We start from the raw sequence: 12,176 nt of genomic DNA on the forward strand, positions 1-12,176 counted from the left end.
TCAGAAACATCAAAGTACTGTAGATCATTGAGTAAACATGTTCGCTTCACTCCAAATGTTGATGGCAGTGTAGGATCTGCTTTCAAGTCATTGCAATGCTGAGCATGCAGTACTTTATTGCGGAGTGTTATTCTTGGATCATCATCACTGAAAACTGTCTGTGAGGTTTGTTTGTCTACCAGACAAAAGCGGCAAAAATAGTTTGAACTGAATGATTCTACATACCCAAGTAGTGAGTGCAATCCCAAATTGTCCCCAGTCACCTGTGCAATTGTTCCACAAACTGCTTCATCAGAGAAAGGAACTTCAACTCCTGTACACTCGAGCACTTTCAGATCTTGTACAAGGGGTTCTAAGATAACATTAAATCCATACTTCTTTACATCCTCTGTATGAAAAAGTGCCAAAAGATGAATATTCATAAGCGCTGAGTTTATCTTTGGAGACAGATTTCGTAAAATAAAGTATATACTTCCAATCTTATGGATACCATGTTTGGATCCTAGTGGATTTGCCACTTCAAAATCATCATAGAATATCTGTATTTGGAGAGAGTTTGGTTTTTTAGAGAAGAGAGAGTGACCTTTAAAATAGCTCCCATCACAGAAATCTTTATAAAACCCAGTCTTCTCACAAGGCTGCAAAATATGATTTAAAATCTCCCTGTTGTTGAATATAAACTTCAGCGTTTCCAATAGAGGAATGTACACAAATTTGTCTGTCACAGGAACCTGATCGTATGTGCCAGTGGTTCGATTCCTTCTGGTGTCATACCTCACCCCTAGAGCGACCTCAACAGGTTCTACAAGACCCCATTTCTCACTGAAATGTTTTTTCCATTTTGTCTCAGTGTTCAGTTTGCTAAATGGATTTTCAAGGCTTTCAAAATAATCATCAACTTTTGTTCTAATGTCCTCAACATTTGGGAGTAATTTGACAACATCATCTTTAACATTTGAATGCAGTTCCTCTACAAGCTCCTCCATATTTTCAACAACAGTCGTTATGACATTAGTAGCCACACCAGAGCTTTGGAGTTTTGCAATAAGGGATGCACACATTTCTTGGGTATGTTGTTGCCTAGTCTCATTACAGCTTTGAGAATTCACTGGTTGCTCTGAAATTAAAGCTGACATTGTTTGCTGATCAGATACAACAACTGAAGGAGTGACAGATTCATTATCAATTTGAACTAGACTTTCAGGACTATGCTTAGAATGGAGATGTTTCCTGAAGCCTGAAAAAGTGCAAAATCTCTGACGACATCCATTCTGGTCACACACCAAATGAAACTTCTTGCCGGGAAAAAAGGCATGTGTAAGTTTGAGATGACGAAGCAATTGCTGGATGGTGACAAAAGTAGACTGGCAAACAAAGCATTTGTACATCACAACTTCAGTTGAGGAGCTTTGCCCTAAGGTCCTTGACTCTGGGAGTTTCATGAGAAAGCCCTACATCGATATTGTAGATGGTGGTTTGCACAAATGTGTACATGCTGTTTAGGGCCTGGTCATAGGAGATGCCAAACACATAATGTGTCTTGAAAAGTTCATCAAAGGCTGACAGGGAAGACTTGGCCTTGCAGGGAAGGAGCTCACCATCCATTGCAATGTAGTATTCATGGATGTTGTTTCTTGTCATGCCAACGGCCAGGATGTAGGGCTGCTTCCGCTGGGCTGGACCAGAGTGCTCCTGAAGGCTGCGACCCGCCTGCAAGATAACAATCAAAAGTATAACTACGCTATACATCATTTTTTTTTATGGATAAGTCAGACAGAAATCTGATAGCACAGTTAAAGAATCACTTCAAAAGGAAAAAGAAAAGAAAGAATTAATCAAAATTTTAATTAAAGATGTAAATGAATTTATGTTAATTGCTATTTATAATATTATAAAAATGTGTTTATATGTATTGCTATTTATAAAGTACCGCAATTATAAAAATGTGTTTATATTTATTGCCAACAGATTAAGTAAACCCTCTTAACTATATTCTTAGATTCAGATATTTGCTGACTGAAATTTACTTTATCCAGTATGTTGTCATGCTACCCCATCTTGTGACTCTCTCTCCCTGTGAGAAAATACATTTGGGAAAGTCCCTTTGTATCAAGAGAAATGATAATTGGTCAAAACATTCATTTGTTTTTGGAGTGTGGATTCCACTCGTTGATATTGGATCGTTTCAAAATGGAAATCTGGATACACTAACCTTATGAAACTTCACTACATGATCCACAGCTTCCCGGATACTGATCTTCACGGCTCCCTTCTTTCCACTTGGTGGCAGGAGGTAGACCAGCAGGAGGATTGAGGCCATGTCACTATCCCAACCTGAGAAGAGGGGAGGAGAAACTCTAATTTCAGCATGAGATGCACCTGACAAATCAATATAAACATTCATATGGCTCTTGTCAATAAAAGTGCTATAAGCACAACCACGTCACAGTCAATAAGACAACATTTGAAATGGTGGGCAGATATACACAGGGAATTCATTTATGTCACTTACATGGGACCTCGTCATCCTCATCAGGGTTCTCGTCTGCAGACTGAATGAGATAGTCAAGCTGGGGTGTCTTACTGAGGTTTTTGGCTTGCTCGATTACTTTCGCCTTCAGGAGTGTTCCCCACTTCTCCAAGAATTTTGATGAAGTCTGTGCTCCAAACAACAGCTCAAAGTCCTGTAGAACCTAAAGGAGAAGAAGCAAGTGCAGGTGTACTTGATTATGGTGGCAATGGAAGGAAGTTACCATTTTCATCTTTACAAAGCTGTTATTGATGGAAATTAACATAATTCATGTGAACTTACAAGGCCTTTTGTGTCAAGGAATCTTGGGAAAACTGTAAGCACTGTGCTGCATCGCTCAGGATCATGGATCAACTTTTGTCTGTGTTGGAAGGTTGCTCTCATTTTTATCAAGATCTGTTCTTTGTCTGTGCTGTGTTTCAGTAGAGATACGGCCTCGCAGCATTGGTCTCCCTCCAGCTGTTGCTCTTTAGTTACTTCCCTCTCCAACTCCGGTCCACTGCTGTCTGAAGTTTGAGAGCTCCTTCTCCGAACTCCACTGTTACTGCCGCCGCTGAGTTCTCGCTGTGTGTTTTTGAGCTTCCAGGCAATGTAGCCCTCGTTGCTATCTGCATCATAGAAATGCTCCTAAAAACAATGTTGAAAAAAAATTAAGAAATTTAAGCATGATTAGACACCTAGTGAAAGGAACTATAAGATGGAAAATGCATCAAAACATTATTCATTTATCAACAAAATTTACAAACAAAATATTGCTCTTAACACAGTACTGGATTGACTGTCATTTTCAAGAATGTTAAAGCAGAAGTAAGTGATATATTTGTGTTACTATAAGTCTTAAATAGTTATATCTTCCGACAGCAATCACTTACATAGAGTGTTTGGACTGAAACACGGGTCTCTCAGTCCCTCTGCTCTGCTCTGAGCCGAAGAGAAAACATTTATCGTATCCTACAGTTTTTATCCAATGAGGAGAGAGAACGGCTTGCAGGGCTGTGTGTGCAGCCAAGGAACGCCGTGAATGTGGTGACGTAGCGACGAGGACTGTTATGGTGCGTTCAAGGAAACTCGTATTTTTCCGACCGTGAAGTCATACCAGTTCGATCTGGTACGAGTTCACCGGTCGGAAGTTACGAGTGGCCGTTATAGTGACTTTCACCGGTAAAACAGGTCGGAAAAACACGAGTGGGTTGCCTGGAACGCTACAAAGTCGTAAGTTGTGACTTGAAGCTGTAATTTACGATTTCAAAAGCCTGCCTGGAACGCAGCATTAGCGAAAACGACCGGACCACTTACTTCTGCTTTAATTGCCCCCCTTGCTGCCTGCACAAGAAAAACCTGTCTCTATTGCTCCTATGAAACAACAATATTTTTATTATTATAATTTGAAAAGTTGGTTTACTTCTCTTTAAAATATATACTCACATAGCCCATTTTCGAGTAGGGATCTTTTAGAGAAGGGAACAGTGTCACAATCCCCAATGCATATTGTGTTCTTTTGTCCTTTGGCGGAGCTCTTCTGTGGGGGTAAACGATAGGTTGCATTGACAGGGAAAAAGGCTGTATGACAATTTACAATGGGGACCATAGACATGTCAACTCAAATGAACTACTAAACAATATACAAGTTGCATGGATAAGACTGTGTGTCTTGCAGATGGGTAATGATTAGTTTAGATTAGAATATTGATATTTTCATGGCATTACTTAGCCATATGATGCAAGGCCACCGTTTACTGGCCATTGTTGTCCTTTACTGATAATCTCATTTGATTACAACCACCTGTTTTTTTATGAACAATCAAATACTATGAATATACTCTTGACTGAGTTGTGCACCATGAAGCATTTGACTTACCCATACTTTTCCAACATATCAGCGACAACAATGTTGACAAGTTCACGGCGTGTTCGATCCTTCATCTCTCCTTTTGTTGCATATTCTTTAAGTATTTTCTCCCCTCCAGGCTTTTGTTCCAGAACTCTTGACAAGCTTAAAAACAAATAAAAATAAGCCAAACAAAAAATTTTGATGTCAAAAACACAATAAGAACATGGCAAAAGAATGTACAAAAAACTCACCTCTTTGGCCTGTGAAGAACTGTCATCAATATGCTGACTTTTTTGGGACTTTGGAATGCCATCATCAATGCATGGTCTTTTTGGAGACGTCAGAAAGATGTCATCAACGTAATGTCTTTTTGGAGACATCAGAAAAGTATCACTCTCTGATGAGCGTGATGATAGTGACAAGGTGTCTGTGCATGAAGATGCAGACGAGTCTGAAAAGCGGGAGCACATCATTTTCAAAATCATGTTTTACTAATGATTTCATCAATTGACCCACAGTTTCAATTGAGAGTAGGTGAGAGCATGGGATCGTAAAACTGTGCATCTGTTTTTGTTTTTTAATACCAGTAATAGGCTACAATCAATTTTTGTGGTTGATACGGCCACATATTAAGCAATTTAGTCCATGACAGATAGTCTACTAGTTGGTAACTGAGTGCTCAGGTCAATATTCTTATCAGTTGACATGTTTCATAGGTAAATGGATCGGTTCTGAAAACAATGAAAAATAAAAGAAATTAAATTTAAACAGGATATTGCTGAGAACCAATAATTTTTGTGTTGTAAAGTCCATTTCAATGGTTACACGATAATACTGTAACCTTGCAAAGTACAATTTGATCAAATGACCACTTACCACCAGTAACTGAAAGAGTGTCAACAATGGTCCACAGGATGTCGGTTTTTTCCTCCAGAATGTCACTGAAGACCTCTTCATCGACCTCTGTTCCAGTGTCATCCAGCACATATGTATCTTTTTCAGTGGGTATACTGAACTTCATTTTAGCTTTGAATACAGAAAAAAAAATTAAATAAAGCTTGGGGTGCATTATTGTTCATCTTACTACCACATACACAGGACAAAGTGGGAAATACAGTTTTTAGTTTTTCTATCTTAATGGGCCACAGCACTGTAGACTAGCATGATGCCAAAAAGAAAAGAAAGCAGTTTCCAGAGTTGATTCCGGTACTGAGGAAAAATGATTAAAGTTAAAGCAAAATATGTCTTTAAAACCCTTACTGTGGCCAGCTGCAAGTATATCTCTTATTGGAGCTAGGAATGGCTGTTCATTGCCCAATGACACAATCTACCTATATTTTAGGCTACAAAAAGCAGAGACATTAACTTACCCTCCTTGAGAAAGTCCGAGTGTGAGGCTCCATTTAGTTTGATGTACTTCTTCTTCCCTTTGTATTGCACTTTGAACAGCATTGCTGCAGACCTCCCACAACTACAACACAAACATACAATTAGTGTAATGTCAGTGGACACAGTGCAAAGTCAGGCTTTGTCCAGGATTTATTTCTTTTCTACAACTGGACGCCGTCAAACCGGGAGAAATGGCAGACACACCTATCAACTAAGAAAAGGAAATTCAGTCCGAGCAAAGCGCTGGACCGTCGGACCCATACCCGGCCGTCGCTGGCAACAGGGGCCAGGAGGGCTTTGCCACGGTGAGGACGGCTAGCCTCGTGTGGAGCTGCCACAGTGCTGACCTCTGCTCAGACACGTGCTAAGCTTCCGTTCTCATCATGGTGGCTCGTGGCTCACGTTGACGGCGACGACTGAGTATGGGCACGACGCTCCAGCGTTTTGCTCGGACTGTATTTCATTTTCTCTGCTAGCAAGTGTGTATCATGCACAGTTACCCACTAGCAGCTAATTTCGAGCGGGAGTCGGAAGCTTTGAAGTAACGTTAGCTTCGGTAGCTAGCCACCGAGGGGGAGGGGGGTTAGCTAACTTTAAACCAATTCTGTGTTTTCTTTGTCAAATAACCTGCTTTACCGTGGCTAACATTACAAACACAATATTAATTCTGATAAATTAAACATTTGTAGTGACTTTACAACTGATATAGCAAGTTAGCTAAACTAAATTGAAACCGTGTTTGCCTATAAACATTAGCGTTTTTTGTTATTTACGGTAAATTACTTTTGAGGATTGAAATACTTGATATTTCGCATTATTTATTCACTTTATAGTTTCTTACCTGCGTCCCGCGAGCTGTACTCTGTCTGGCAGTCGTTGGTTAGTGCCGTTGCTGCTGCACTCCAGGAGAGCTCAGAGCATGTGACTGGATTCAACCAATGAGAGGGCTTGGAGAGCTGATGACGAAATCGAAACCTAACTCTCGGTGCGGCCGGGGCAGACTCAATCAAGCAATAATAATAATAATAATAATAATAATAATAAATTTTATTTGTAAAGCACTTTTCATAAAGTAATCTCAAAGTGCTACAGAAACCAAAAAACAAAATAAACAAAAGACTAAGAGAAAAATCAGACACGATTAAAATCGGACACGATTAAAATCAGACACGATTAAAATCAGCAGAAGAAAGAATAGCTATAAGAGGAGAAGAAAGTGCAGAAAGAGAATAAAAACATCTAGGAACGACCTGGGAAAGCCTGTCTGAACAAAAAAGTTTTAAGCCCTTTTTTAAAGGCATCGACAGACTGGGGTTGTCGTAGGTGTTCAGGGAGGGAGTTCCAGATGTGGGGGGCAGTGGAGCAGAAGGCTCGGTCTCCCATGGTGCGGAGTCGTGTGCGGGGCTGATGGAGGAGGTTGGTGCTTTGGGACCGGAGGTTACGGGTGGATGAGTGAGGGGTAAGGAGGTCTTTGAGGTATTGCGGGGCGTTGCTGTAGATGCAAAGGTGGGTGATGAGGGCGATTTTGTATTGGATTCTTGAGGTTATGGGAAGCCAGTGTAGGTTCTGAAGAATGGGGGTGATGTGGTCGTATTTGCGGGTTTTCATCAGAGTTCGGGCAGCACAGTTCTGAATGAATTGAAGTTTCTGAAGGTGTTTGTTGGGTATACCGATGAGCAGGCTGTTACAGTAATCAAGCCTGGAGGAGATCAGGGCGTGGACGAGTTTTTCAGCATCAGAGAAGGTGAGGAATGGGCGGAGTTTAGAAATGTTCTTGATATGGAAAAAGCAGGTTTTGTACAGATGTTTGATGTGGTTTACAAAGGTAAGTTGTGGGTCCAGCTTCACACCGAGGTTGGTAACTGAGGTAGAGAGGGGGATGTCTTGACCAGAGAAGGAGATGGTGGTTATGGGTGATGACTGGACCTGATGAGGGGTACCAATTTGTATGGCTTCGGTTTTGGAGCTGTTCAGCTGGAGGAAATTGTGACTCATCCACGCCCTGATCTCCTCCAGGCAGTTGGAGAGGGCTAGAGTAGGTGATGATGAGTGGACCGGGGTTGAACGTAGGTTGGGGTCAGTTCGGAGGTACAACTGAGTGTCATCGGCGTAGCAGTGAAAAGAGATGCCGTGCCGGCTGATGACACGACCCAGTGGCAGCATGTACAGAATAAAAAGGAGGGGTCCTAGGACAGATCCTTGGGGGACACCGCATGTAACAGGGGCTGTTTGGGACCTGGCAGAGCCCAGGCTGATGTACTCTGTCCTGTTGGCGAGGTAAGAGGTGAACCAGTCCAGTGTGGAATGATGGAGACCAATGTCGGTGTGGAGGCGGCTTAGGAGGATATGGTGGTCGACAGTGTCAAAAGCCGCTGAAAGGTCCAGAAGGATGAGCAGGGAGGGGGATCCAGAATCGGCAGAGATGAGAAGGTCGTTGGTAACTCTCAACAATGCTGTCTCTGTACTATGGGCAGTGCGGAAACCAGATTGGAATATTTCAAACAGTGAGTGGAGTTGTAGATGTTCCTGTAGCTGTGCGGCAACAGCTTTTTCAAGCACTTTAGACAGGAATGGAAGATGGGAAATGGGCCGGTAGTTTGAGAGACATTCTGGGTCGAGGTTGGGTTTCTTCAGGAGAGGCTTGATAACGGCAGTTTTGAGTGAGGGCGGGACATGGCCGGAGTTTAACGAGTGGTTTATTATTTGTGTGATAAGAGGGCTTATGACAGACAGGTTTGATTTGATGAGTGTTGTAGGGATGGGGTCCAGGGGGGAGGTGGAGGGCTTCATCTTTTTGATGAAACCCTCAACTTCGGTCTGTGTGACTGTAGCAAAGGTGCTGAAAAGTGCAGGTTGAGGGCAGGCAGATGGCAGAAATGGAGCTGGGGAGCCTGAGAGCTGGGACCGGATGGAATTTATCTTGTGTGCAAGAAACCTGTTGCAGTGTTCTACTGTGGGTTCTGTATGGGTTTGGTTTTTGGGATTAAGGAGATAGTTTATGGTGGAAAACAGCTGTTTTGAATTTCCTGGACTGTTATTGATGATGTTGGAGTAGTAGATGGACCGGGCTTCTTTAAGGGCTGCTGCATAGGCCTTCTGGTGGTTTTTGTAGGCCAGCTTGTGTACCACCAGGCCAGATGATTTGACACGCCTCTCAATGGCACGGCCAGCAGCCTTCATCTTGCGCAGTTCTTTCGTGAACCAGGGGGCAGTGCGGGAGAAAGACACAGTTCTTGTTTTGAGAGGGGCATGTATATCCAGGAGGCAGCGAAGAGAATGGTTGTAGTGATCGACCGATTTGTTGACTGATGGAAGGTTGACTGAGGCCAGCAGTTGGAGGTCAGAGTGCAAGATGGCAGGGTTGATGTTTTTTATGTTGCGAAAATGAATATTGCGTTTAGGCTGGGGGAGGAGAGATGGGCAGGAAATGTCCATGGAAATGATGCTGTGATCAGAGACGCCCAGGTCATATACTGACAGATCTTTGATGGAAGGAGAGTCTGTGATGACCAGGTCTAAAGTGCGCCCTCTGGTGTGTGTAGGTGCATCAACGTGCTGTGTGAGGTTGAGACAGTCCAGTACATGAAGGAAATCAGCTGCCAGGGGGGAGGAGGGATTATCAATGTGAATGTTCATATCACCAAGTATGATGTTATTGGAGGATAGAGAGCAGAGCGAGGTGAGAAGGTCGTGAATCTCTGTGATGAAGGATGGGTGTGGTTTGGGCGGCCGGTAGATCAGTACAGCATTAATCTTGGAAGGGGGTTTTGATTTGAAGGCCAGATATTCAAACGAGGACACATCAGGTAGAGACAGAGGAGACAGCTTGAGTGTGTCGCGGTAAATTACTGCCAGGCCACCACCTCGGCCAGTGCAGCGAGCCCTCTGCAGGTAACTGTATCCAGGGGGACAGGCTTCATTTAATGATGAAAAAACCTCAGGTTGGTGCCAGGTCTCAGTGAGGCACATCAGGTCTATATCTTTATCAAGAATGTGATCATGAACCAGGCTTGATTTATTTGACAGGGACTGGGCATTAAAAAGTTCAGTTTTAATGTGGGATTGATCAGTAGACCTCTGGATGGGACAGAGCAGGCTGGGATCCACACCTCTCTTTTCATCACGCACAGCATGGCACAGTCTCGCGATGTTCCCGGCAATATTCCTTACCGCGGTGGCGGCACTGTGATGACGTATCCGCGATGCGACAGGAAGAGCGGCGAGCCAGGTGGATGAGATGGAGCCGGTGTCGGGAGGCTGGATGTAAATAAACTTTCTCCACGAGCTTCCAGCTTTAAGCTGTGCCAGGGTGGCGGGTCCGTTTACCGGAGTAATGAGCGGCGCTGGCTCCGGGAAGATAGGACGGATCCATCGGCTGCATACGAACCGGGCAGGGGGAGAGGATCCTACGCGCAGCTCAGCCGAGGAAAAGATTCTCAGGTGAGCTTTGAGACGGGCAATCACACCGGCACGTTTCCCACGTCTTCTAGAGCGCTTTCTCTGGGGGAGAGGGCATGACAGCCGGCATCGGTGTTTGGAGCCGCAGGGTCCGTTGGAGCGGGACTTTTGGTCACGATCCCTCCGGGGAGAGACAGTAGGCAGTCGGCGCAGGTGATCGGGAATGTCCGCCAGCACCGGTGTTTCCTGATCGAAAAGTGGGCGATCAGATGGCAACAGGGACTCTGACCAAGCCCTGAGGTCGAGGAGGGTTTGGCGGTCGTATGCCAGCAGAGCAGAAACATATCCGAAGGCAAAAAGCAGTAGGAGCAGGAAAACAGACATAACAGCGAAGGAGCGAGGCGGACGGCTTGCCAACACGGGCGCCATCTTATCAGACCAAACTATAACTCTGTGGGAGTCCATCATTGTAAAATAAACACTACAATAACTCTACACTAACACTATTCATCGAGGAACACCACAGAGAGATTATGGTGCAACCTGAGAAGTGTACTTTGTGCCCATTTGACACCAAAGTGTAAAATTTCTACTCTCGTCATCAAAACTCTGGGATTTTAACTCTCTGGCATTTGCTGTGTGCTGTCACTAAATTTAAAGAAAAAATTCCATCAATGTTGAGCTCAATGCCATGTATCAATACAACAGAGATGACTTATTCTGATTTCAGTCCCCCCCAGATTGACTGTATTGTTGATAGCGCTGCAGACTTACTGAGAACAACTCTGGACTCCATCGCTCCTTTAAAAAAGAAGGTAATTAAACAACAGAAAAAAGCTCCTTGGTATAATTCCCAAACTCGACAATTAAAACAAATTTTACGAAAACTAGAAAGAATATGGCGTTCCACTAAATCAGAAGAATCTTACCTAACCTGGCAAGACAGTCTTAAAACATATAAAATCTCAACTATTAGGGACACAATCAATCACCTCCTGCCCTCAATACACACTGATTCATCCTCTAACATAGGAAACTTAGAAACTGCTGTTAAACCTGATATTTATTTAGACTGTTTCTCTCCAGTCGACCTTATAGAACTAACCTCAATGATCACATCCTCTAAACCATCAACCTGTCTCTTAGACCCGATTCCAACTAGGCTGCTTAAGGAAGTCTTTCCCTCTGTTAGCACTTCCTTATTAGATATGATCAATCTGTCTTTAGTGACAGGATATGTACCACAGTCTTTTAAAGTAGCTGTCATTAAACCACTTCTTAAGAAGCCAACTCTTGATTCAGAGGTTTTAGCCAACTATAGGCCCATATCGAACCTCCCCTTTCTCTCTAAGATCCTTGAGAAAGCAGTTGCTAATCAGCTGTGTAACTTTCTAAATAATAATAGCTTATTTGAGGATTTTCAGTCTGGATTTAGAGCTCATCATAGTACAGAAACTGCACTGGTAAAAGTTTCAAATGACCTCTTAACTTCATCAGATAATGGACTTCTCTCTGTCCTCGTCCTGTTAGATCTTAGTGCTGCCTTCGACACTATTGATCATCAAATCCTGTTAAAGAGACTTGAACATTTAATTGGTATTAAAGGAACAGCATTAAACTGGTTTAAATCCTATCTGTCAGATAGATTTCAGTTTGTAAATGTTAATGATAAATCCTCTATGCAAACAAAAGTAAAACACAGTGTTCCTCAGGGTTCAGTGCTTGGACCAATACTATTCTCCTTATATATGCTTCCTTTAGGAAACATTATTCGGAAACACTCAATAAATTTTCATTGTTATGCAGATGATACTCAATTATATCTATCAATAAAGCCTAATGAAATCAACCAGTTAACTAAACTACAAACATGCATTAAGGACATAAAGGCCTGGATGACCTGTAACTTCCTGCTGTTAAACTCAGAAAAAACTGAAGTTATTGTGCTTGGCCCTAAACACCTCAGAAACACATTATCTAATGATATAACTACTCTGGATGGCATTACTTTGGCCTCCTGTACTACTG

At 42.9% G+C, this 12,176-nt stretch overlaps 1 protein-coding gene across 1 annotated transcript; it reads right to left on the reverse strand.

Moving 5' to 3' along the window:
* Window positions 1–1,378: 1,378 nt before the first annotated feature.
* LOC134005603 (uncharacterized) lies at window positions 1,379–6,214 on the reverse strand. Its single transcript, XM_062444524.1, has 10 exons — window positions 6,153–6,214; window positions 5,732–5,832; window positions 5,238–5,387; window positions 4,613–4,812; window positions 4,389–4,498; window positions 3,956–4,049; window positions 2,813–3,157; window positions 2,513–2,693; window positions 2,213–2,334; window positions 1,379–1,710 (listed from the first exon to the last, which is right to left on the reverse strand). Exons 1-10 carry the CDS (start codon window positions 6,212–6,214, stop codon window positions 1,396–1,398), a joined length of 1,680 nt encoding a protein of 559 aa, XP_062300508.1. The 3' UTR covers window positions 1,379–1,395.
* Window positions 6,215–12,176: the final 5,962 nt, after the last annotated feature.

Source organism: Scomber scombrus, chromosome 23 (genome assembly GCF_963691925.1).
Source record: "Scomber scombrus chromosome 23, fScoSco1.1, whole genome shotgun sequence".
Lineage (NCBI taxonomy): Eukaryota > Metazoa > Chordata > Actinopteri > Scombriformes > Scombridae > Scomber > Scomber scombrus.